At 38.1% G+C, this 25,613-nt stretch overlaps 4 protein-coding genes across 8 annotated transcripts; 2 read left to right on the top strand and 2 right to left on the bottom strand.

The window, feature by feature from the left end:
* Positions 1–728: 728 nt before the first annotated feature.
* Positions 729–3,150, top strand: LOC103947530 (scarecrow-like protein 15). Its single transcript, XM_048575747.1, has one exon. It carries the CDS (start codon positions 1,160–1,162, stop codon positions 2,792–2,794), a length of 1,635 nt encoding a protein of 544 aa, XP_048431704.1. The 5' UTR covers positions 729–1,159; the 3' UTR covers positions 2,795–3,150.
* A 2,060-nt stretch (positions 3,151–5,210) lies between these two features.
* LOC103947484 (HVA22-like protein k) lies at positions 5,211–8,840 on the top strand. Of its 3 annotated transcripts, none has more exons than XM_009358389.3 (8): positions 5,211–5,385; positions 5,925–5,983; positions 6,101–6,198; positions 6,347–6,398; positions 6,955–7,018; positions 7,900–7,995; positions 8,191–8,263; positions 8,423–8,840. In XM_009358389.3, exons 1-8 carry the CDS (start codon positions 5,353–5,355, stop codon positions 8,590–8,592), a joined length of 645 nt encoding a protein of 214 aa, XP_009356664.1. In that variant the 5' UTR covers positions 5,211–5,352; the 3' UTR covers positions 8,593–8,840. The 3 variants fall into 3 exon arrangements, with proteins under 3 accessions (XP_009356664.1, XP_048431321.1, XP_009356667.1); XM_048575364.1 differs by having other exon boundaries at positions 5,217–5,385; positions 8,468–8,840; XM_009358392.3 differs by having other exon boundaries at positions 5,230–5,385; positions 8,450–8,840.
* An 824-nt stretch (positions 8,841–9,664) lies between these two features.
* On the bottom strand, positions 9,665–13,731 carry LOC103947483 (G-box-binding factor 1). Of its 3 annotated transcripts, none has more exons than XM_048575742.1 (12): positions 13,566–13,731; positions 12,846–12,986; positions 12,714–12,761; positions 12,506–12,595; positions 12,288–12,377; positions 11,999–12,174; positions 11,809–11,866; positions 11,409–11,457; positions 11,144–11,343; positions 10,475–10,552; positions 10,178–10,303; positions 9,665–9,985 (listed from the first exon to the last, which is right to left on the bottom strand). In XM_048575742.1, the coding sequence occupies exons 2-12, from the start codon at positions 12,903–12,905 to the stop codon at positions 9,905–9,907; spliced, it is 1,056 nt and encodes a 351-aa protein (XP_048431699.1). In that variant the 5' UTR covers positions 12,906–12,986; positions 13,566–13,731; the 3' UTR covers positions 9,665–9,904. The 3 variants fall into 3 exon arrangements, with proteins under 3 accessions (XP_048431699.1, XP_009356663.1, XP_048431700.1); XM_009358388.3 differs by having other exon boundaries at positions 11,144–11,331; positions 13,566–13,730; XM_048575743.1 differs by lacking the exon at positions 13,566–13,731 and having other exon boundaries at positions 12,682–12,761; positions 12,846–12,862.
* Positions 13,732–19,052: 5,321 nt separating this feature from the next.
* Positions 19,053–24,021, bottom strand: LOC103947528 (serine/threonine-protein kinase STY13-like). Its single transcript, XM_009358438.2, has 6 exons — positions 23,574–24,021; positions 21,490–21,622; positions 20,759–20,954; positions 20,323–20,444; positions 20,055–20,210; positions 19,053–19,737 (listed from the first exon to the last, which is right to left on the bottom strand). The coding sequence occupies exons 1-6, from the start codon at positions 23,816–23,818 to the stop codon at positions 19,408–19,410; spliced, it is 1,182 nt and encodes a 393-aa protein (XP_009356713.2). The 5' UTR covers positions 23,819–24,021; the 3' UTR covers positions 19,053–19,407.
* Positions 24,022–25,613: the final 1,592 nt, after the last annotated feature.

Below are 25,613 nucleotides of genomic sequence, written 5' to 3'. Positions count from 1 at the left end.
ATAATTTTGTAGGGCAAGAGCATTTTGTCGGGTAACATTTTGGCACCAAGAGAAAAAATGGCACGTATTTTGTAAATTATTTTTAAGATGAAATCTTTAACTTGTAAAGTAAATTAACTTTTAACATAGATAGTGCGAATGCATTATAAGGTAAAAATGGACATATGGCATAAAATAAAAGACAACAAGAGAACAAAACTAATACAAGTGAAATTCATTGCATAGAAGAATTTAAATCACACATAGATTCATTTTGTGTACATGTGCATTATTCATTTTAAAAAAACGAGACTTTACTTTCTCAAGAATCTTATCATTATTCACTTTTGTTGAATATAAGTTCTACATCAGAAAATTAAGAAAATAAAATACAATATATAAGGGGTTATTTTGGTTTCACATCCTTATCGTACAATATCTAAGTATATGGTTCCACTTCTAATAAGATCAAGATCTTTTATGATAAAACTTAACACTGAAAAATACACGGTTAAGTTGGGACAGTATCATTGTAGCTGAGAGTGAACGAGTGGCCTGTCTCTTTGAACATCTGACAAGTTGAACCAAATCTGAAAACAAACACTCTTAATCACTTAATGTAAGCTCCATGAAACTACAAAGACATATTAAATACATTGTTGATCATAAGTGAGATCCACAATCAAGCATAAAAATAAGTTACCACCAATAACCTAAACTTTCAACAAGCTAGCCAACCGCACACTTCACTATTATGGGATCCTTCTAAAAATACACCTAACATGGTTTGATTGCTTTTGCATGGCCTGGAGAGAGTCCAGAAGTGAGCTAATTACTAAAAAGCAGAATTAGACAGCGAATCAAACAAAGAAAACTCAAAAAGCAATTGTATGCAAAGGCTTGAGCAAGAAGCTTCAAAGAGATTAAAAGCCTCCCTACGACCCCTCGTCATCCCTCTAATGTCATGTATGACATTTCCACACAAACGCTACTACTTTACCTTATTATATTCCATTGCCATCCCACCGCCACCACCATGCACACACGCAAAGATAAAAAGCCCTCAATCATCACCACCAAAAGCCCCCCTTACCCCTCCCTTCACATTTCCTCTTCCTCTCAGCCAAATCACAGCTTTCTAAATAAGCCAGTCATAAAAGAAGGGCTTTCTAAATAAGCCATGAGAGTGCCTGTTTCTTCCCCACACAGCAACAACAACAACAACCAATCTCCCAAGCACAGCACCCAGACTAATAACCAAAGTGTCAACTTTCACCTAGGTATTTCGAGCTTGGGGGGCTACGAGCCCACCTCGGTTCTCGACCTCCGCCATAGCCCCAGCCCTGTCTCAGCCGAGAAACCCTCCAAAATTTTGGCAATCTCCGACGTACTGTCCCACTCGAACCATGACCCTGTGGAGTGGGAGGAGCAAGTGGACTGGGACTCAATCATGAGAGACTTAGGGTTGCACGACGACAACGTCCCTAACCTCAAGAATTCAATCCCGCAATTGAATTCAAACGATCCTCAGATTTCGGAGTACCTGCATCCTCAACCGTTCGATCCCTCCCAGCTCGTCCACTCCGATTTCAACATCAATCTCTCCGAAGTGTACTCCTCCCAGAATTGTTACGACCATGTGATCAACGACTTCCATCAATCGGGCAGCTGGAACGTAGGGGTTGATTTCATAGAGGAATTAATCGGCGCTGCGGACCGTTTCGACTCGGACGAGTTGCCACTCGCTCAGGTGATCCTAGACCGTTTGAACAACAGGCTTCGATCCTCCTCCCCGTCGAAACCCGTCGGAAAGCCACTTCAACGCGCCGCGGTTTATTTCAAGGACGCTCTTCAATCCCTCCTCAACGGCTCTGATACGGCGGCGCGCGAGTTATCTTCCTGGTCCGACATCGTCGAGACAATCCGCGCCTACAAGGGCTTTTCCGGAATTTCGCCAGTCCCGATGTTCTCTCACTTCACAACAAACCAGGCCCTGCTCGAAGCCCTTAACGGATCAGCCTTCTTCCACGTCATCGACTTTGATATCGGCCTGGGCGGCCAGTACGCTTCCCTAATGAAAGAGCTCGCCGAGAAAGCTGACGTGGCGAGCCGAAATAAAGGCAACCAGGTCCCACCGGTGCTCCGCATCACCGCCGTCGTGCCGGAGGAGTACGCCGTCGAGACCCAGCTGATTCGGGAGAACCTGTCCCAGTTCGCTCAGGAGCTAAAGATTAGGTTCCAGGTCGAGTTCGTCCCCGTCCGTACGTTCGAGATGATGTCGTTCAAGGCCGTCAAGTTCATGGACGGGGAGAAGACTGCGGTTCTTCTGTCGCCGTACATCCTCCGCCGCCTCTGCTCCCAGAACAACATCTCCGGTTTTCTCGGCGACATGCGCCGCGTGTCGCCAAGCGTCGTGGTGTTCGTCGACGGGGAAGGGATGGGAGATTCTGGAACAACTTCCTTCCGAAGGAACTTCGTCTCCGGCCTTGAGTTCTTCTCAATCATGCTGGAGTCGCTGGACGCATCCGTGGCAGCTTCCAGCGACGTGGTGAAGAAGATTGAAACGTTTCTGCTTCGGCCGAAGATTAAGGCAGCGGTGGAGGCGGCAGCTAGGCGGATTCCGCCATGGCGGGAAGTATTTCAGGGAGCGGGAATGAGGGCAATGGAGCTGAGCCAGTTTGCTGACTTTCAGGCCCAGTGCCTGTTGGGGAAGGTCCAGGTCAGGGGATTTCACGTGGCGAAACGGCAGGCCGAGTTGGTGCTTTGCTGGCACGACAGGGCCCTGGTTGCCACGTCGGCATGGAGGTGTAGTTAGGAGGAGCTAATTAGCATTAGCAGCTAGCTAGAAGACTAGCTAATAATTAAGCAGTTTTCTTTTCTCTTTTAATTACTCTAACTATTGGGGTGTAATTATGTGTTTAGTGTTAAGGTAATGATCCCGACCAATCTGTTTTGTTAGGTTTGGGACTATTTTTTTTGTTTTTTTTTTTTCCTTTTTCTTTTGATGTATGTTTTTATTTTTCTGTCAATCTTTTGGTGTATGTTTGGTTATCGTTGTAACTTTTTTTTGCTTGTTTTGGAAGAAACATAAGAGGGAAGCTAAGCAAACTATTGGCAATGTCCCAACACTCAAATTATGAATCAATGGATTATGGATCTCATGTTCTTGTACATAATTTATTTTCTTATTGTCCTTTTTACTTAGAGGTTAATTTCTCTTTGCATATAGAATGAATTCATTAACTAAAACATAGTTGGTTATCAGCCTTCTCCCCACCCTTGGTAATTGTCTCCCTTCCTTGTTTTCCCTACAACAATAAGCTCTTTAACGAGGAACAACCTCTTCTCCAATTGTAAATGAGAATTCTAAGTTCAACTTATTGTATGATGTTGGGGGATTTTTAAGTCAGAGCTAGACTTGGGCTTTGGTGGATATCCTTTTGCTTCCTCTGGTTCGTTTATGTACCAAGTCGTGGAATACCTCGAAAGAATTAGCGTGTCTATGGAAGTATCTTGGTTGGATTAATGACTTAAAGATAACATGATTTAAGCAAATAATGGGAAGTGAGGCGTGGTGCGGAAGTTAGAAGTTTACCAAGTTTAGTGTGAGAGAGAACTTGTGAATGGTTGCATGGTCTTGAATGATGAATAATCTGGGATTCCTAAGGGTCTGAGGATGCCTATATTAACTTAGGAAATTCAAGGAAACCTAGAGGAACCCTTAAAACCCTAGAAAGAAGATTTCCTTGAGGATCCAAGACTACATGCGCTTAAAGAAGAATCTCCCTGCTTGGTGTGATGCAACTCTCAATCCTCTCCCTTTTCTCTCTCTTTCTGTTGTGTTATGTTATGTTATCCTTTATGTTGTGACTCCTACACCTTTTATAGGTGGATGGTAGATTTCCTGGGTTTCTCCTAGGGAATCCCTTGTTTTTGCCGTTTCTTCCTGCTTTGGCTAAGTCTTCCTCTCTCTTTTCCTCAGCGCAGCTATGACTTTCCTTTTTAGCGTTACATTGATGGACGTCGTCGGTCCCATGAAGACTGCATCAGGCGCCTGGTTCATAGTGCCTTCTTCCTTGGTTAACCTTCCACATACATTGCTTCTGGCAACACGCCCATTTGTTTTTCTTCATCGTTCTTTTGCGTGAGCTAAGAAGGGAAATACCCCTTCTCTCTTCATTAATGGATGCCCTGCTCTCACGTAAACCTGATACTTTGGATTCTAATTTCTTCCTAACTGGACTAGTTAGTTTGCTAAGGGAAAAAGGATTTTGGTTTGTTCTCTCCCAGACTTACCTACGTGAGGTTTAAAGATTGTGGGCTTGGATCTTTGGTGCTCCCAAGTAGCCTAAAGTCCTCAATAATCTTAATTCCACATAGACCCGATAATCTTCCATGACCATCCACATCACGACCCACTTAGCATGCCCCTACACGTAGTATAGGCTTATTTCTGCAGCATTGTAGTTAGCATGGTTTGTTTATGACGACAATATCGTGACAAAGCTTGGGATGGTGAACATGCATGGGCTTGTACGGGCTTAGCGGGATTATACAAACGGTCTTCCATAAATTATTACTTTATTAGCATGGCGTGATTGTAAATATTCTCGATTTTGCACCTTTGCATGTATTTAATCTTGGCTCAGGGTATTTCACAGACAATTGGACTTTGAGACGTTATTAGGCTTGCATGTGACATTTTTAGACCCCAACAGATGACAACTTTGTTATCCAATTATGACTAACTTATTAGGTGGTTTGACTCAAACTCATCTCTAGAACATTGTTTTATAAAAAAAAAATGTAATTTTCTCATTGATGTGGTTTGGCCCCATCCAAGATAAGAATACACATTTTAGGCTTATTTGGTCCCTATAATTTAACTAGAATTGACAACTCACTATATTTAAGGACATGATGAAAAAAAAATTGAAAAAAAATGATAAATTACTCATCAAGGAAACTTATCCATTTCAATTCTCCTAAAATAAGAGGATTAGAAGAGATGAACTTCCTTCATGCCTAATCCAATCAAAATAAAAAAATCGTTCTCCTTCATCTTCAATATACCTTAAATATAGTTAGTATTGATCAATTCCAATCTAATGATAAAACAAGACCGTTTAGTGTTATAGATGAATGCATATTGTGAATTATCTTGTTAGTTAGGGCTTCTGTTTCAACCTACTGTGTCTCGGGTTCGGACTTTTTCAACTTTGACTTTATAATTGGACCCGTTAACAGTTGGGCCGATTTTCTTTGAAAAATTCACTCAACTTTTCCATTTCTATCAACTCCATATATCGTGAAACGTAATTAACGGTTAGGAGGTTTCCCTGCGCGCTTTGCTCTGCTCTGCTCTGCTCAGAAATGGCTCTTCTCGGATCCAACATCACCAGCGAGGTCCTCTTTCTTCTTCCTTCTTCGATTCCATTTTCCTTTACTCTTCACTAACTGTTTGATACATTTATTTTCTCTTTGTTCTCGTTTCCGTTTCGTTGCAATTATTGTAAAAGACTAATCCCCAAATTTTCGAACTCCAGTCTGATTTAGGGTTTCTCAATTATTGATAACTTGCGATTAAAATGCTTCTTGAACAATTTTTGTAATTATTCACTATAAGTTATTTAATTTTTTTGGAAATTTCCATTTTTGATGTAATTCGTGCGAGTAAAGTACAAGATAATTAATCGTAGGATTAGGAAATTGGATTGTGAAATTCAGTAACTTCAGGAAATTTTTGGAAATTTTGTTCATAAATCTTTTTTTGGTCAATAATTTTGTTAATACATCATGAATTTGCTTGTGTGTGTGTGTTTATATATCCATGGTTGATGCTTAGGATTGTTCACTATTACCCTCATTGTTTTATGTAATATTGGAATCCATTAACTTTTCGATAATTAAACGCTAAAATTGACGTTTGAGAATATCTGATGCAGGTAGGGTTGAGGTTGCTACTTTGCCCTCTTGGTTCGAACATTGTACTCCGAACTGCATGGTAAGGCATGATTAATGTGAACTGCATGCTAAGGCATGATTAATGGTCATTTTATTTTCGTTAAACTTGGAATGTGGTTAGTTTATGAAAATACATTGAATCTGTGCTCTGGTGTAGTTGTTCTGTGGGGATTGGTATACCAGTATACTGTACATGCAAGGCAATTGAAAGGAAAGATCGTATTGCACAAGAAAAGTGGCTTTTGTATTGGGCAGGTTGGAAATTATTAATTACTTTTGTTACTTTCCTTATTGTACTTTGTATTTGGATCGTGTTATGATTCTTAACTGTATACTATCAAGACTTATGCTTCTTTTGAACCCTATCATGCAAGTAATATAATTTCACTTCAAATGATTGCAGCTTATGGATCTTTCAGCCTTGTTGAAATATTTTCAGACAAGCTTATTTCATGGTTAGATCTGGATCCTGTTCTTCAGAGTTATCGCATTTGTTAATTAGTTAGATTCTTTATATATCACATTTGCTACCTTTTACATATGCATGTTCATCTTTGCATATTTGCTCAGAATCCCATATTGGTTGGGTGTATTTCAGGATTACTCTAGATCTCTTTAAATTTGTTACATTGACGGTTTCATTAAATTACTGATGAATAAGGTTGTATGTTTCAACTTTCAACCACAATTTTTTGGTGACTTGAAAAGCAAAAATACAATGTCGCCATTTTGAACAAAGAATAATAGAAAAAGGGTACCCTATACTCTTCCATATACTTGCACTTTCCTCTGTCTGTGTTGTGACTATGAAACGATACCATTTTCCAACAAGAGTGTTTCATTAGCATTCAAAGTAGAATGTGTTTTCGACTATAGTTATAATTGAGGATCTTTTGGCATAAGGAAACAGTATGTTATTTCGGACAATGTTAAAAGAAAATATATCACTACTAATTTTTTCATGCACTGAGTTTGATAGATAACCTCATCTATATTTTTTGTTGTGACCAGGTGCCCAATGTACTACCATATGAAGTTTGCATTTCTTGTTTGGCTCCAACTTCCTACTGTTGATGTAAGTTCAGTTTTATTCTTCTCTTTGGAGTGTTTGTATCAATACATATGGAAGAAGAATTATAAAGACACCTGTCTGTCACAAAATTCAGTTGGTCATAATTGTCTATTTTCTCTCCCCCTGTCTTGCGTTCACTTCTAGTATGTCATTGCAATCATCCTCATATTCAGACTCATTTTAACATCCTGGGAATTGTTACATAATATTGAATCATTTCACCCCAAAAATAAAAGTTCGTTGTTTAAATTTGTTTTCATCTTTCTGTTTTGGATTATATTTTTCCTTTGGTAGATCGGGATGTGATTTCACCAATGAAATTTTCTAATCTTAACCATTTTCCCCACCTACCTTACCACATGGGCTCTTATCCTGTGATTATTAACAAAATCGTGTTACTTAATTACTGTGCATATGATTGTAAAACAAAGCTCATTGCTTGTGAGAATCTGCTAATCTATTTTACGAAACATATTTTCTTTGAACTAGGTTGGTTTTACTTTTCAGTTGTCATATCAAGTTTACAGGTAGGTCTTGGCTGTCAGACATCAAAGAAAGGATTAGAAGTCGTTTTGAAATTCTATATATTATTATTCTTTTCATGATTTTTATCCAATTTTGTTGGAACATCATCTGTTAAAGATGTTGACAGACACTTGGACGAAAAGAATTGCATATTCATTTGGATATTTATGGGTGCCTTATCTGATGTGTATAGTTGAATTGTTGAGCCGTGTTCAGAATGCTTTGTAACGTTTCATGGCCAACTGTGGTTATGTGCATACTTACGAGATATTGACACAAGGAGAAAATTTTGTTGTAATTAACTACCTGCTTTCTTCTATAAAATGAATTAGTAAGTAATTTTGCCCCTTTTGCATCAGGGAGCAAAGCAGTTGTACACAAGCCATCTACGCCCGTTCTTTTTGAAGCATCAAGCTAGAATTGATCAAGTTTTGGGGCTCACATATGGCGAAGTGGTATTCCCTCTGTCTTTATATAGTATAGATAAATGAGTTTATTGAATGTTAATTTGGTAAGCACTAAGCAGGACCCCTGAAATTGTTGTTTTGGATCCAAATGAACTGCTATGGAAGTGCTCTTTGTTGTTTACACTTTGTGGACAAAATACTAAAATGTACACTCATTGAGGTATATTGGTTTCTATATTGCAGCATAAACTCCTTAGTGCACACCAAGCCGAGATCGAGTATGCTAGGGTTATGATCATGAAGATTTTGGGTTCAGGTGAGAATGATTTATCGCAACCTCACATGCCTGAAGTTTAGCTATAGTTTCTCTCCTACATAGGGATTGTATATAATGGAACGATATATCATTAGGTTACAAAGGCTAGTAACTGGTCCCTGTTTTTTAAACTCGCCAGTTCATTTTCGTTGATTACAGTTCGTTGCTCTCCCTTGTTTTTAACAGACCAGCCGCCTAATTCAGGTGTACCCCGGCAGAATGCGATTGAAGGCCAGATCAGACCGCCTAATCCAGACCTACCAGGGCAGAATGCGATTGAAGGCCAGACTAGACCAGCACCAGTTTCGGAGTCTGATCACGATGATTAGTGTTGTTATTAAAAAGAGAATTATTATTGCTTTTCGAATGTATAGTTTTGAAATTCTTTCCGGCGCAATATAGAGACAAAACTACTTCCCTTGAATTAGGTTGTCTAAAATCTTTTGTTTGTCCGTTGATTTGTAAAATCTCCGAAGTAGCGGAACATATTACTAAGAAAAACAATTTTGGGGTAAATTACTATTAGCATGTCATCTGTCGATTAGACAAATATCAAAAGGTGATTCATTTTTCTCCACTCTTTGAGATGAGGTGTAATTCAACATTGTGGACCTTAATGTGAGTGAAGAATGAAAAGTGATGCTATTTAGACACAAAAACGAACGTACTTGCTGACAAACTCTATAATACAAAAAGGTTTCACGTGTTGAAAAGTCTGGTGGGTAATGAATGCCCACAGTATATTAGTAAAAGTCTTCAGCATGGGCAGAAATTTTCAATGCCCATGCAAAGTGAAAGTTGAATGTGAAATTGTATAGTCAGACGAAGTATCATAAAATTCAAGATGCATTAACTACATCAGTTTGGAGTTGCTCTATAAATAGAGCACTCCGCATGTTTTTAAGTTACAAGGAAAAGAAAGAAGTGAACGAGAGAAAAATATCAGTAACATCATCTATTTTCTCTACCTTTATTTGTTATCCTCTTGTGCTATAGTTTTTGTGTGGCATTTTACATCTACCTTGCACCTACCACTAAAAAGGTTATCTCTCAAACTTTAACCCTTTTATAACGTCACGCACAATTTTGCATCCTACTCTTATTAGAGTCAGCAACTATCGGTTTTGTGCATCCAAATAGAACCTTTAAACGATTCATGCTATTTGGACCGCCTTTGGTGACTACATCTCTATTAGAGGTGGAAACCGATGTATTAGAAAGGTAGTCAGTAACTCGTTCAGTAAAGGCGGTCCAAATAGCAGCACTCTAAAGTTTCCAAACAAGAGCGCAAATCGGCCGACGCCGACGCCTACATTCGGGGGCATCACTTTAGATGAGTAGGGAAAGAGGAAAAATGGGGGACAAGAATACGAAGCCACAAATCGATTCAAAAACTACAAATACCAAATGGAGGTCAATCTATTATATACTCTTTCCAATGATACAACAATTTGCATGGTTCCCACTTCCCAGATGATCCAACTCAACAGCTAAGTTCACAAAGAAACGTTACTGTTACAGATAAAAGGGTTAAAAGTGTACAAATTAGTAAGGAAAACAAATTCTCTACGCTCAATTCGCAGAAGGGTCATGGCTTCCGGAGCTCTTAAATCTCTGTTACGGCGAGACTAATATCCCATCTCAAATGTTGCCCTCACCACCACCAGGCTGCTGCTCAAGGTTTGCTACTAAATCAGGTCCACATACTCGTGTCAATTCTTCCTGCATAGCAGCACAAACGTACTTTGTCAAAAGATCGACTGCACTCGTGCAACAGATTAGTGAAACATTTCGGGCAACTTGGATTGCTTTTAACGCATCATGCTAGAACTCTAATCAGCAAGGAATCTCTACCCGATGGATGTCATACAAGTAAAAAAAATAAGAACAAAGTGCAAGCGTGTAGAAACGGACCTTTATATTAGTATTCTCTGATGTAAGTTTCTCGCATTCCTCAGAAAGCCTGTGCAGCTCCTCTCTGAGGCTATGATTCTCATTGCTCAAAACCTCTACCCTTGCTTGTAGCTCTTCACACTCTGCCTGGAAACACATAAGAAACAGAAGAGCGATTTAGACATATGAATTATTTTTGTTCAGGTTTTAGCACATGATTATTTAAAACTTATCATCGTCCTGTAGCACGGGATGCATATCAAGAAAGGCAGATAGAACAAGAAATTCCTGTCAACAAGTACAGAAGTACACATGTACCTGCTTCCGTAATCTTGACCTCCTAGCTGACTCCCTATTCGATTGCTTTCTTTTCTGTCTTTTCAGTTCACGTTCGTCCTGTCAAAATCATGAAAATCAATGATGAGCTAAAACAACTACCAAAGTGCATTTTCGATTTTTAAGAAATATATTTATGAGTCACCATGACATGCCAATTTCAAAGTAAACAGAATCCAATTTCAAAGTACGAACTAAAAACGCCCAACATAACATGCCAAACAACTAGTCACGGTGACTACCAAAGTGCATTCCGTTTTACTACCAAACTCCTAGCTGACTACCTCTGCAAAATGTAAACGGAAGCCAATTTCAAAGTACAAACTAAATTGAATGAACAATAAATTTAAGTGTAATAGTTTTACTAACAAACCATTAAAGTTATTAACAAAAATAATACTTTCATTCAAATACAATCACACACATGTAGTCAGGTTTTCTCCTGGCAGATCTAACATGTTATTTTATTCGACTGTTATCTAGACCATTATTAGGTAGGATCTTGTTTAATTGTGCTTCCAGACTGGCAGTCTTGTGCCAAACTAAAATGCCCAACATAACATGTCAAACATCTAGACCGATAAAGTTTTGCATGAAAAACGAATAGTAATACTAAATAACAATTTAGAAGAAAAACAGAAAGACACGTACTTGAATCCAATGCTCACCACCAGCTGATGGGGCACCCGACAGATTTCCTCTCACTTTTGCTGCTCCAGCACCAGCAGGGGATGCATTCCATAAGTCCATTCCAATATTCAGATTAGTTCCAGGCATAGAGACAGGCTTCCCAGGCACTGAAGCCTGAATGGCCCCAGTGCTATTCTGCGCATTTGCACCTGAAAAATGAACTGTGAGAAAATCATTTCAGAAAATATAACATAAGCAGGCAGTAGTATGAACAAGATTAATATACCATCTGCAAGCATCTTGTCAAAGCTCCCCTTCTTGTTTGCACCATACTCCTACAGAGAAATTGGGTATGTTATCATTAGAAGGAAAAGGATGCATCATACAAAAAGAATGTTGTTAGGTTAATATGAAACTCTAAAAACGGCATCCAAGTTTAGATGTTTGCAAGCATAAAGTGGCCAATGCTAGTTTTCTAGATGGGCTTCAAAAGCTGCCAAACTCAGCTAGCCATTTTTAGGTTAATATGAAACTCTAAAGACGGCATCCAAGTTTAGATGTTTGCAAGCCTAAAGTGGCCAACGCTAGTTTTCTAGATGGGTTTAAAAAGCTTCCAAACTCTGCTAGCCATTTTAAATAGTTACCAATATCACCGATTAGTAATTAGATGTAATGCACATACACACCTGATGGTTAGCATTATCATCACTTCCATCGGAGGAACCCTCGCTACCACTTTCACCGCTACATCGCCAAAAACTTAGTCAGATCAAGGCACAGTGCCAATAGATAAATGTTCTGTGGAACACATGTCAAAAGAAGAGAACAATCTAAAAACTTGTCAAAAGCAAAAATCCAAAGCAAAGATCAGCACACCTTTGTGAAGCACCATCATTTCCTGAACCTGAAGTTGCCTTTCCACTCTCCACAGCCTTGCCACCAGCCAAACTTGCATTTCCTGCAGCTCCCTTGGTCTTTTTAGTTGAAACCCGCTCTTTCCCATCAGAACCCTTCCCTTCCAACTCCGGGGCTGGTTGTGGTGCGCCTGGAGTCTACAGAATAATTGGATAAAAGAAATAAGCTGATCAGGTAGAGATCTTCCTAAATAACAGAGTCCATTTTTATCAATGAAGACAGATGCACATGTAGAGGAATAGCATTATACCGTGACCATACTAGGATGAGCATAAACTCCACCTGGAGGATACATGGCCGGATATGGAACTGGAGTTCCATATGGCGGCATCATAGGATGCTGAAAAATAGTAAACAACAACAAAGAATAAAAACCACCTCTTTCTGGAAAAAGAAGACACAAACAAAAAGCAACCGCTCCCTAAGAAACATGTATGTCAGTGTATAATCCCAAAGCAAAAGACGTACCTGGGCTCCCCACATATAAGGGTGTGGAGTTGGGGAAGCAACAGTGGAGGCAAAAAAGGGAGGCGGGGTACCACCAGGACCATAATAAGCCTAAACAAGAAAGTTTTCCTTAAGCTATTAAACTCATTTATCAGGATATCAAATATATCTAGCTAGCTTACTTAAAAAAAAATTACATATTGATCCAGAATGTGTTTTCATCATGAACCTGCATAGGGCTGGACCAATCGGGATATGAAGGTGGTGTTGGTATTTCCTGCACAATCATCAGAAACAGATAAAAAACTCGAACTGCGATAGGATTGAAGACAAGGACAGAGGATGGAACTGAGGGAATTACCTGAGCTGTTGAAGCTTGTTTGGAAGGCTTAGGAGGAGTACCTTCTTCCCCTGTCCCCATTTTCTATTGGCTCAGCAAATACCCCTTTTAGTTCTAAATTTACTAGATCACGTTTATTCTTCAAAATAATCTATGAAGCACCTGATAGACACCATAATTAACAGTCCTCAGATTCACTAAGTACATGCTTAAATTTAACAGACACCAAAATTAACAGTCCCCAGACTCACTAATTACATGCTTAACATTTAACATCAGCAAAATCACTAATTCAATTAATAAAAAACAAATTACTTGCTCAATTGTTGAAAAAATTACATTCGAATTCTCAAGTATTTACTGTTCATCCGCACAGATTTGAAACTCAAAGCTACAAAATTTACCCAAAAGAGGATTAAATTACACCTACCCTTAATCCAAAATTAACTAATTTTCCCACATCAGAGCTCAAAATTCAAATCAACCATTACAATCAAAAGCTGATAGTAAATCAAATAGCAGCAGCAACAGATTGACTTATGCAAATAACACAGAAATCTATAAAAAAACAAAAACAAAAAAAACAAAACTGAGATGTTTGGCACAAATTGTAGAACACAAACACGAAATCGAAGGGCAACTAAGAAGAATCGGGCCAGGAGACGCGTGATTCGAGAGAATCATATAAGGAGAGAGAAAGAAGAGCTAGAGAGAGAGAGAGAGAGAGAGAGAGAGGCAGACCTGCTTTCATGGCGTTCAGAGAGAGTGAGGTGGAAGTCCAGGTGGAACACCACTTTATTTAAGATCAACGGCCACCAGATTAGGAATCTAGGGTTTTTGGATTTGGAGAGAGAGAGAGAGAGAGAGAAAGAGGGAGGCTGTGTCTGTGTGTGTCCGTTGGCTGCTGGGCTTTCAGTTTGTCGTTGTTTAGTTGGGACGGGGGAGTGACTGGATATGTTGTGTAGGAGGGTGATCCAGTGTGGCGGAGGTGTACCGGAAGAGAAGAAGGGGTTAGGGTTTGCCGGGGGAGACACATGCGAGGAAGAGGTGTCCAGCTGTCCACGTTTCACTGGATTAGATCGTGACGGTGCATATGCCACGATGACTCATCCTGACAACTACCTTTCTTTTATTATATTAATTAATTAATTAATACTTTATTTTGTTATTTATTTTATTAATTTAGCTTCTTCTTCATCCTTAATTGGCTGCCACGTCAACTTAAAAATAGTATGGCGATATCCATTGACACGCCCCAATCTTGATATCCTTCTAATACTAGGATGGGCACGTGCTGATCGACACTTGAGGGTGATGAAATCATTTTTACCATGCCTAAAAAGGAAATATGTAATCAGACAGAATATAATAATCCAGAACCGTGTTCAAAGTATACAACTAATTAACCAAAAATAATGTGAAAGAATTATTATAAAAAGGAAAGAACAAAAGAATAGGTCCTACCATGAGAAGTTTCCTGACACCAGGATTGTGTACCTCGATTCTAACTCCTGAGGGGGTGCAAAAACAAAAAATGTCAGTGGACCAAAGTTTATAATAATACTAATAATAAGAAAACCATTTTATTTTTTAACATACTTAACCCCTGTTTTCAAAACATATATATAGTACTACATAATATATTTTCTGAAACTCTAGCATGCTGTGAAATCATTTGTAAAACACGTATGTGTAAAATAATGCTCGGAGATGGTAGCAAAGTCACCTAAAGGCAAATTCGTAAAACCTCTGCCCGAAGGCAAATCCATAACTCTCATCGATATTGTACTCTTTAGAGGTATCATAGTCGCCCAAAGGGAGTACATGTCCATCATCCGAAGGTGAAGCTGTACGACACTAGGTTATGCTAGTGAAGAAACCATGGTCCATCACCTAAAGGTGAAGCTGTACGACTCTGGGTTACGCCGGAGAAGAGGATATATAACATCACACATCGACATTAGCCCGGGGCTAGTGAAGTTGGGGGGTATATCATCAATATCATCAACTCCTCATTCACCCAAATGCAGTACTTGTCCATCACCCGAATGTGAAGTTGTACGACATTGGGTTACGCCAGTGAAGAAACCATGGTCCATCACCCGAAGGTGAAGCTGTACGACTCTGAGTTACGCTAGATAAGAGGTATATACATAAATCTCCTCAACTGTGTCATATGGCCATAAACATCAACATACTTATGTTGTGTGGATGTGCTGTATGATAACCCGCTAGATAAGCATCGAAAACATACCTCAAAATTTCATATCCAAATCCGGAGCTCAAAACTCAAAGTCACATCTAATAAATCCATACAATAAATCATATCTGAAAGTCATAAAAATTTATATACGAGAATCCAATAATTTATATCCTTGAGTAAAACAGAATTTCAATCAATCATAAATAATGCCTAAAACGTTAAATCATGAAATCATGTTTTTCGTGAATGCAAGCTTAATATTTTATAAAACCATGCAAGTTAAGAAGAGGTTCATTCACAGTATTCTATCACCCGTAAGCCGCTTGAACTAGCAATGATGGCTTCGCTTCTTACCAACGCACCTAAACACAAAGAGAGGACATTTTAATAAAGCTCTACTAAAACAGTCGAATTTCAAGAAATGAGCAGCAGATTTGGATTTGGCACGTCGAAAAACCTAAGAAGGGACCTCGGGTTCCCCCATGCGCCGCAACAAGGAGGCGGCCTGGAAGGCTGCATGCTGCCATACGCTGAGTTAAGTCGTCGAAAAAGTCGCCGGCACAGCCGTGGACAGTGGCAGAGCATAGTACCTCCAATGGAGGCGCGTGTGCTTTACACGCCGAGCATGGAACCTGGGCTGGAGTCCGGGTTGGATTTGGGCTTGGGTTGCTACATTGGGCCTGGGTTATTGGGTTAATGGGCCAGGTTATTGGACTGGGTTTGGGTCGGTCATTTGGGTTAATGGGCCAAGGGTTAATGGGTTGGCCAGATTGCATGGCCCAATATTTTGGCCCTGTTTTTAATTGGATTTGGGCCTGGAATATCAAACTGGGTTGGGCTAGTTTTAGGTTGCGGGTTAGGTTTGACCTGTTTATGTTCGTGGGTCGCCATACCCAACGAAGAAGAAGGTCGGATTTTGGCAGGGAAATTCTTGTGCTCCGATCGAGCTCAAATCTCAACCAAACTTTACAAATCAATATATCAAATTGAACCCCGAGAGACAAGGAATCAAAAGATACCTTTCTCATGGCCAGCCGTGGCCAGAATACAAGTTGAAAGATGCTGGATTTCTTGCCGAAAACTAGAAAATCCTTCCTGAGCTCATTTTAGTCCTAAACCAATCCAAAACACACAAGCGTGCTCAAAATCGAACGACAAGGATGAATAGATAAGGTTTAGAGTATTCCCGAGGCTTACCTTGGGCGGGATCGTGGAGAACTTGCCGAAGCAATTTCAGGAATAGTGGTGGTGCCACTGTGCAGCTAGACAGAGAGAGGATGAGGTATTTCAGCCGATTCAAGGTCGTGGTGGAAAGGTCCAGATAATGGTAGTGTCGCTAGAGAGTGAGCCACAATGGTGGGGGTGATGGTTCTTGGTGGTTGTAGAGATGGGGGAAAAAGAGGAAGAGAGAGAGAGGTATCCGGAAGAGAAATGAGAGGGAGAAGATTCTAGAAAACCGGGGAAAGAGCTGCCACGTGTTAGCTCGGGGGTGGTCAAAGGTGGAAAATATCTCTACTTGGAAAATTACCAAAATACCCTTATTGTTCCGCGTTTTGTAAAATCTTCGTTTTAAGCTCCAAATTCACTTCCGCTTACGTCCACACATTTGTAATGATGAGTACTACGAGGCTATGCCAAGGGAATGAATCTTACGTGACACGACAATGCGGTCAACAAAAGTCAGCTTTTTTGCCTTGGAGGGCATTTTTGTAAATTCGCACATTAAAATTATAAAAACCGTAATATTTGGGGACAAGTCATTACATTTACACATCGTCTTTCACACTCTCTTAATTTCTGACTCACTGGATCAAATGAATTGAAGGAGATGATAAAAATTAGCAAGAGTGTAATAGAAGTAAAAAATAGTGTGAATACCACTCCCTAAAAATATTGAATTTCAAAAGTACCATGATGTTTTAATTTTTTTTCATTTTAGACTTAAAAATTGAGAAGTAAAAATAAATGTGTGAATAACACTCCTAACAATATTGAATTTCAAAATGGACTGTGAAGTTTAAATTCTTTCATTTTACACATAAAAATATTCAAATTCTCTCACTTTACGTTTATAGTTGGATTAATTTTTCATTATATTGGCAACAATGAGAATGATACTCTCATATGGACTAATGTGTAAGTTATATTTGTATTATCTTGACAAATGATATAAATTAATATAATTTTAAAACTTTAGGTGTAATGTGAAAAATTTAGAACCACATACCCAAGGGCGGAGCGAAGAATTTTTTCTTGAATGGGCTAGTTCAAATTTGTACAAAAGCATATATTCATTATTTTGTTTATGTAAAATTATATAATAATCAACACGAATCAAGAACAATGAAATATAAACTATTCTCAAATCGTACTCTAATAGACAAATTCAAGGACAATATAAATAATTAACCTACTAATTAAATAAATAAAAAATAAGTAAACAAAGAGATTAAGAACATACTAAAGGTGATATTTATTGGAAAATCTCAAAACGAAGTATGGAAATTGCAGAGGCAGGATTTAATGGTCGATTAAAATGAAAAATTCTTTTTCCTTTCCTGAGTACAAATAGGATAAAAGGATGGACAAGGGAGAGAAAACTTATTTATTATTTTTAGTATAAAAAATATTATTTATTACCTATCATACACTAAATAAACATTAAATAAAACTTAGATATGAGGCCAAATTCAATGAGTACAGGAGCCAGGAAATTTCGTTTTTTGTTTGGAAAATTGTTGGTACATTTTTGCAATTTCAAGCACGAATGACTTCAGATTGTGGAGGCATTGTGTGATATTTCTCTTACTATGTCTTTGATTAGACACATTGTGGAAGATATCAAGGTGCTCCTCCATTTAATCACTAAAGGTAAAATTATCCATACTCGTTGCCAAACAAACTCGGTTGCCCATCGCCTTGCAAAAATTGGTCTCTCGGTGCAACAAGACTATCGAATGGTATTCCCCCAAGTATTGCCACTGAATGTAATGCCATGATTGGCTCTTAAAATAAACATTTGTACCGAACCACTTTTGAATTTAATGAGTTCTACTACCGTAAATTTTATTTTTCAAAAAAAACTTGCACGAATATAAGATCTTCTACGTACATGAGAACTATCATAGCATATGATTAGAATTGTTCGACTATTAGCTTCTCAATTTTTTGATGAAAATATGATTATTGCATTGTTAGATTGATCTATGTGTTGGTCAACTCGTGTTCGTACATGGACATGACATAATTACAATTTCGTGAAATTGAACACGATTGGTACCATCTGTATACATACAATGTATGATGATGGAGTGTATTGAATCCAATCATGTTATCACATGTGTTAGGGACTTTCTATTCCAAATCCCAATTCTTGGAATGAAAACGATATATTTACACACGTGTTAGGAGGTGTGGTCATAAATTGGTTTTAAACTTGTCATTCACGATATTTGAACCTAAAATCTCACTTACAAGTAAAAAAAAGAAAAAAACACTACTGTAGTACTAAGTGGGGAATTAGAAATCAGATTTCTGGTGCAAAAGCGATTGTAGTTGAAAGGCTCTCAAAATTTTCTTTTAAGGACCCACACATGGTGTTCTATAAGATAACACACTAACTACGAATTCGATTCTCTCATTTCTGTATCATGTACAATACTCTTTCTTTCTGTTTTTGTATCTTTCAAAAACTCTAGATACACGCAATCACTTGCATCTTCTTTACCTATAAAGTTTTTTTTTTTACCCTAATTAAAGTAGCTTTTTACAAAAATTCACAATGATGTGATCACTTAGTCAACATATAAGATAACACCACTAAGCCGCCCTCTAGTTAAAAAGGGAAACAAAATCCTTATCTGCAACCCTACTTTCCACCCAAAATTTGTACACCAAAAGAAGCTCACATAATTCATCAGAACCAGCAATTCAAGCATCAGAAAAAAAGAGTCACTGTGACTAATCACGTTAACTTGCACGAAACATTTCATTACTAAAATATGAGTTTGCTTAAGCGGCAAGCCAGCATCGGAGCTTCGTACGATATAAAAAAAATCCAACAGTTTGAGCACAGAACTGAAAGTGTGCTAGTGATCAAAGTTCAAAACATAGCTTTGATTTCAGAAGAAATATTCAACTGCGAAAACGAGTACAAACTTTGTTTTTTTTTGTTTCTTTGAAGTTGTGTATGCAGTTCCTCTCTAGCCTCTAGTCTCTATCTATTTTTATTCGATGGTTCCTAACACGATGTATCTGTACAGTTGCTTGTAACACAAGTTACAGAACAACAGTTCAGCTCAGGAGCCCTGGCTGTGTCTACCCTAATCTCTATATCTGTGGTTCTACTCTGTATCCTACAAAACTTGAGCTGACAACCGATCACTCACGCACCGCTACAGGTCGACAGCAAAACAAGAAGAAACTTGATCTGCACTTCTTTCTCCTTTTAGCTTGCTTTTTCTTTTCGGACTTGTCAATCATATGGACTTCGGGAGGCTCTTGTTCCTTCACGTTGCTCTCTTGATGTTCAGCTTCCGGCACATTGACTGCTGGAGGTTCCGTCTCAGCTGCACACAGTTGCTTGTGATAGTTGGAAAGATGGCTCGTGATCTCCATGAACTCAGGTCGGATCCTTGGGTCATCTGCCCAACAGGACTCCAATAGCGGCACGAGGTCCTGAGGAATGTCGTCCAGCTCTGGCCGTATTTGCTGAAAGCACAAAGAGAAGTCATCCACCAACAGTCATTCAACTTCTGAAAATATGTTTTTTATGTACACTCGGTCCATCCCCAGAAAAATCAAATTCTTAACTAAAGAAAATTTCAATAAAAAACGTCAGCTAGCAGATAATGTTGTTAGTCATCTTAAGGCATCTCAAAATAATCAAGCACCATATAATGGAAGTGAACTAAATCTTAAAAGAGAATACAGATAGGAAAGCATTCAAGTACTTGATATAGCTATTGGATAGATTTTCGGGTTTCTGGTTCATCAGTTTCTGTTTGAATGACATTCATAGGACTTACATTCGCCGATGCATATGCAACCAATATATTAGTCCGTCCAGAGAAAGGAATTCGGTTTATAATCAGTTCCCACAGAACTATCGAAAAGCTGTACACATCTGCCTTGTGATCATATTCCTTCTTCGTTCCTTTTGGAACTGGCTCCTTGCTGAATAGCTAAGTCAGATAAAAAGAAAAATACAATTAGCTATTTTATGAATATTTTGTTGTTGTTGCAGTATATGCATGAATAACGAACGAAGAAACACAAAAACTGAAAAAAGTGCACCTCGGGAGCCATCCATCTGTAGGTCCCAGCCTCAGATGTCATGTCCCCGGATATTACCTCCCTTGCGTGGCCAAAGTCAGCCACCTTAATCTTGTTCAGGTCTTCTGTAAGGAGTAGGTTGGCTGGGGAAAAAAATAAGAGTATCTGTTAGAATTAAATTCCTTCGGTAAACGATGTTTAAACCCTATTGTTCAAGAATTAGAACTGAGATGAGTATGCAAAACCAAAAGAAAGCATGATGAATTTACATATGCATTTCTGGCAAATGTTCAAAACTAAAAATGAGTAAATTTTTTTGTGGATCTATGAATGAACTCCTTTACAGTTACAAGCGGGACATGTAGCCAATCCAAGCGCCTGATCAATTGGTCCCCTTGTCAAAATAAACTCAAACAACTAGAACAAAAAGGAAAGAACAAGGAAAATGAACAATAACCTGGTTTCAGGTCACGGTGGATGATTCCATTTGCATGCAAGTATTCCATAGCTCGACATACATCTATTGCAAAACTTATTGAACATTTGAGATCAAGTGTTCCGGGGCGCATTCCCCACAGGTGCTTCTGAAGGTTGCCTCCTCTCAGAAGCTCAGTAAGAATTATCATCGAAGGTTCAAAGCATGCACCTACGAACTGTTTCAGAGCATTGACTTATATGAGCATATGCACTAGGGGCATTGACCATGAAAATATACCTATCAGGAAAATGAGTACTACAAACTGATATGACCAAGCTTTAATAAGCTACACATACGAATCTAGATACATGTAGAAGGTGAAAGACAGTAAAACTGAAAGATTTAAAAACCAAAAATTTATTAACATTTATTACTTAAATTTAGCTTTCCAAATTACTGTTATCTCTGTATCCATCATAGTTTTAATTACTTAAGCCAGTTTGCTGAAGCTAACAGGATCACAAAATTGAATACCACTTTAGGAACAGAAGCGCAGTGATTTCATTTCTCCAGGTCAAGATTTCATCTGACCTGGATATAAATCGATGAAATATATTTCTTGAAACCAATGGTCAATTTGCATAAGGATATTGCTCACAAATGGGAGAAAATGATTTCCAAGAAATGATGAGTGTAAATATTTATATTAATAACAAATGCAGGCATAAGGAAAAAAAAAAGAAAAAAAAAAAGAGGAATGAGCATCATACCTTGACAATATTTTCATGTTTGACTTTTGCAAGCAATGAAACTTCCCTCAGGAACTTTTCTTGGCAATCAAGACTAACTTCTGTTGTTTTGGGTGGCCGTATAATTTTTACAGCAACTGGCTTGGATTGGTACCTAGAAATATAATTTCGAAAGCTTCAGCAATCTAAAATCCAGGACATAAAATTCCTCAGTTTCAGCATATAGATTATGACTTATATTCTTACTTAATCAGGACAAATATATATGATTGATTTATTAAATTAAGCATTTAATTAAGATGTCGTCCCATATTAATAGGTTTTAGAAAATTGTTTAGTGTAAAAAAAAAAAAAAAAAGCCCTGCCACAAACATCTACTGCTGCCATTGACCATTAATGTTTTTCATGCACGGCAACAGAGGGATAAAGTTTATGTCAATGACATCTATGTCGGACTGCTGCTTGCCCAGAAATTTAACCTCCAGGTGCAATGAATATGATAACTATTAAATAAACTATGTAAATGAATCTATGAAAAGGCCTGGCCAAGTAAAAAAAAAAATCTAAAGATATCCTTCTTTTCCAAACTCTCTTTGATCATCTCCCATTTTCCACCTGTTGAAAAGACTTGCCATAAACTTATTGATTCTCTAACGTCTTTATATCTAAATCGGATACTGTAAAGAATAAACTGATATCGCATCACCAAAGAACAAATATCAGCAAATAATTCTGTCCGTCCTGTATGTGCCTAAAACTGTTGATTCTTTACTAACTTTTATACCTAAACTTAAAAGTCCAATAGTAATCTGATCTCTGCAACTGATTATTACATCCTCGAAGACCACCAAGCCAAACGATGATAATCTCGTTAAGGGGTAAGCAAATGTTTTTATCCTGAGAGAAGTTTGAAGATGAGAATGAAAAGCACAAAAAAGGATCTATGATTAAACAGTTCCACTGCATATGCTTAGGTGTACCCTAGTAATCAGGTGATCTATGATCCAGAGGGAGGAACAATTTGGATGATCTAAAAGGGGACAATCGAACCAATGGCTTCTAGGTTGTAAGGTCGCTGTTAGTTGAATCCACCCATGCCCACTGACCCCCTCACCACCTCGTCTCCTAATCCCCAGGCTACTGAAACATAAAGAGCACAGAAAATAAGTGCAGTGCCTCTAAATTAAAGCAGAAGATTACCTGAACTATATAACCAATGGTTTCTCATCTGCAACCTCCCACACATAATTATGTATCTCCCTATTTAAGGTACGATTGCTAGAGTAATTCATTAAAAATCATCTTACATGACTCACTAGTAGCAACAGAGTGATGATTTGCAGACAAATATGGGAGGACTTGCCCACTATTGGACAATTATAACTGGACTGAACCTATCATAATGAAATTATCTATCCCTCCTAAACACTAAATCTTATATGCTAACAAATGAATAGACTTCAAATGCAGAACATCTACATCCATTTTGGGCATTCAAAATCACGATCAGTCGAATCTACATTAACAAAACTTTTATCCCTCCTAGGCTTAGTAATAAATGGACTCCAAAATCCAGAGTGATCACATCCACCATGGAGCATTTATCAAAAAAAAGTTAAAACCGATGATCAATGATCTATCTCAATAACGATTCTCATCAATAATATATACTTTATATGTGTTCTCCTATACACTGATACAAGATCACCTCCAGCAGGAACCCTCCAGTTCAAATTTAATGAAGATTCAAAGGTAACAAAAAGTTAAAGCAGAAACTTCAACTCAAAAACCCACAATTCCCTTTTGACTCGAAAAGGGTTTATCAATTATGAGAACCACAACTCCAAGATCGGAATATAAGTCAACACTTGCCACCATAAACCCAAAAATCATCAAAAACCCTCAAAAGGGTTTATCAAAAAACCTCGATTTCGAAACTAACACAACTAAAAAGCCAACTCAAGCAGCCAAGCCAGCACCAAAAGCACCACAATTCAAGAACATGCAAACAATGTGAGCAACCAAAATCAAGACGCAAAAAACCCAAGAAAAAAAAAAAGCACAGAGCAAACAGATACAGAGAAGAAAGTGTTAATGGGACCCACAATCCTTCATAAACAATAGCTCCAGGCCCTTCTCCGAGCACAGAACCAATCTTGATGCAGCTGGGGTCAATCAGAATGCTGGGGTCGAATTTGAAGGCGAAGCTGGCCTTCCCCGCCGCATTCCCCTCTCCCTCGCCACCGTTCTCGGCGTTCTCAACAGGGTCCTTCTTGTACAGGTCGATGAACCCGCCTCCCTCTCCCTCCATTGCTGGCAACCCCAGTACTACTTCTGCTGCTATTTGCATTTTGCACGGAGATAGAGTTAGAGAGAGAAAGCTAGAGAGAGAGAGAGGAAGCGATAAAGACAGAGTCCAAGGAAGTGGTTTTTGAGAGAAATAAATTCCAAATTATATAGCAGAAAATTAAAACCCGAAAATCATATAAATGGAAAAATTATGTGTCCATTTAAAAGCTGTGCGAGAAATGCGAGGGAAAACTTAGGAAACTTATGCTGCATTTTTGGGAAATAAATAATTTATTCCTAATTCGAATAATAAATAATTAATTTCGGGAGTATGATCCGCTGCGGGTCCGTCGCGCGGGGTTGGGTTTCAGGTTGCCGCGTCGACAAGGAAACGAATTTTGATTGGTCCAGCGCCGGTTCTTACTGTTTTTGATTTCGTTGGATATGACTTGTGGCAAGTATGTAAATTTCGAGGAATAGTGGAAGTATTAGGGTGTGCGACAACCATAATTTAATTCAGAAATAAGTACATACTGTCATGCGATTTTGGTTTTTGGGCAAGTGTACGTGAATGAAAGCTTTGTATGTGCTGATGATTATTCTATGTATATATTGTATGTACGTCGAATGTTAATTAAGGTTTTGTATGCACTGATTTGTATATTGATTATGATTTATATACATGGCAATGATGTATGTTAATAAAAGTTTTGTATGCGTCGCCTATTACGTCAATTTTTGTTTCTACATACGTCGAACGTGAATCAAAGCCTAATATGTGCCGATTAGTATACCAGCTTTGGTTTATACGTGCGTCATGCATGAATGAAAGCTTTTGTATGCGCCGATGATTATTTTACATGGAGATTTGTATGTACGTCATAAGTTAATAAAGGTTTTGTATGTGCCGATTTGTATATCCATTATGGACTATACACATGACAGCGATGTAAGTTAATGAAAGTTTTGTATGCGCTAACTATTATGTCAATTTTTGTTTATACGTCGAACGTGAATCAAAGGTTTTTGTGCGCCGATTAATATACCAATTTTCGTTTATACATACATCATGCATGAATGAAAGCTTTGTATTAGCTAATGATTATTCTATACAAGTATTGTATGTCGTACTTTAATAAAGGCTTTGTATGCTCTAATTTGTATATCAATTATGGTTTATACACATGATGTAGATTAATAAAAGTTTTGTATATGTTGATTATTATGTCAACATTGGTTTATACATATGTCGAACGTGCATGAAAGCTTTGTATGTGCCGATTAGTATATCAATTTTGGTTTATATGTACATCATACATGAATTAAAGTTTTGCATGCGCCGATAGTTTAAGTCATAAGTACGTGGATTGAAACTTTGTATGTGCCAATTATTATACTAATTTTGAGTCACAAGTATGTCGTACATAAATGATTAGATGTTGCGAGAACGAGATTATATATGTTTAGTACATACAATAATTTTTTCTTTTGAAATAGTCAATTTGCTAGAGTAGGTGATTATTGGTTTCGATTAATATGTTTAGTAGGGAACCACAATTAAAAAAGGTGTAAGGCTTTGCTGAAGTAGGGCAGTTTTGTAAGAGTACATCCTACGCCGTGTGTAAATGACTGGATGTTGTGAGAAAGACGTTAAATTTTGTTTCAAATTAGTTAATTTGAAATGAACAATAATGTAATGGGAACATGATGTGCCATATTGTGGTTGGTATATACGAGAGGAAATCGAATGTTGCCTCAGTTTCTAATAGTAACAAAAGCAACCCTACCCACCATGCTGAAAGACTTTCTTTGGCATAAAAATTAAGCAGATGGTCGTATGTTTACACAGTAATACA

The sequence above is a fragment of a genome, unplaced genomic scaffold (assembly GCF_019419815.1).
Source record: "Pyrus x bretschneideri cultivar Hongxiangsu unplaced genomic scaffold, Pyrus_bretschneideri_v1 Contig8, whole genome shotgun sequence".
Taxonomy (NCBI): Eukaryota; Viridiplantae; Streptophyta; class Magnoliopsida; order Rosales; family Rosaceae; genus Pyrus; species Pyrus x bretschneideri.
This window is presented reverse-complemented; position numbering and strand designations above follow the sequence as displayed.

What these genes read in the sequence shown, in the direction of transcription:
- LOC103947530 (XM_048575747.1), top strand. Translation starts at nt 1,160, where the DNA reads ATGAGAGTGCCTGTTTCTTCCCCACACAGCAACAACAACAACAACCAA.
- LOC103947484 (XM_009358389.3), top strand. Translation starts at nt 5,353, where the DNA reads ATGGCTCTTCTCGGATCCAACATCACCAGCGAG. An exon ending in ATTGTACTCCGAACTGCATG is followed by an intron (nt 5,984 to 6,100) that starts GTAAGGCATGAT and finishes GCTCTGGTGTAG; the next exon opens with TTGTTCTGTGGGGATTGGTA. An exon ending in GTGGCTTTTGTATTGGGCAG is followed by an intron (nt 6,199 to 6,346) that starts GTTGGAAATTAT and finishes AAATGATTGCAG; the next exon opens with CTTATGGATCTTTCAGCCTT.
- LOC103947528 (XM_009358438.2), bottom strand. Translation starts at nt 23,818, where the DNA reads ATGCAAATAGCAGCAGAAGTAGTACTGGGGTTGCCAGCAATGGAGGGA. An exon ending in ACAGATGGATGGCTCCCGAG is followed by an intron (nt 20,211 to 20,322) that starts GTGCACTTTTTT and finishes TATCTGACTTAG; the next exon opens with CTATTCAGCAAGGAGCCAGT. An exon ending in TTGCATATGCATCGGCGAAT is followed by an intron (nt 19,738 to 20,054) that starts GTAAGTCCTATG and finishes TTGTGCTTTCAG; the next exon opens with CAAATACGGCCAGAGCTGGA.
- LOC103947483 (XM_048575742.1), bottom strand. Translation starts at nt 12,905, where the DNA reads ATGGGGACAGGGGAAGAAGGTACTCCTCCTAAGCCTTCCAAACAAGCT. An exon ending in CTCATCCTAGTATGGTCACG is followed by an intron (nt 12,175 to 12,287) that starts GTATAATGCTAT and finishes ATTATTCTGTAG; the next exon opens with ACTCCAGGCGCACCACAACC. An exon ending in CAGAGAATACTAATATAAAG is followed by an intron (nt 9,986 to 10,177) that starts GTCCGTTTCTAC and finishes GCTGCTATGCAG; the next exon opens with GAAGAATTGACACGAGTATG.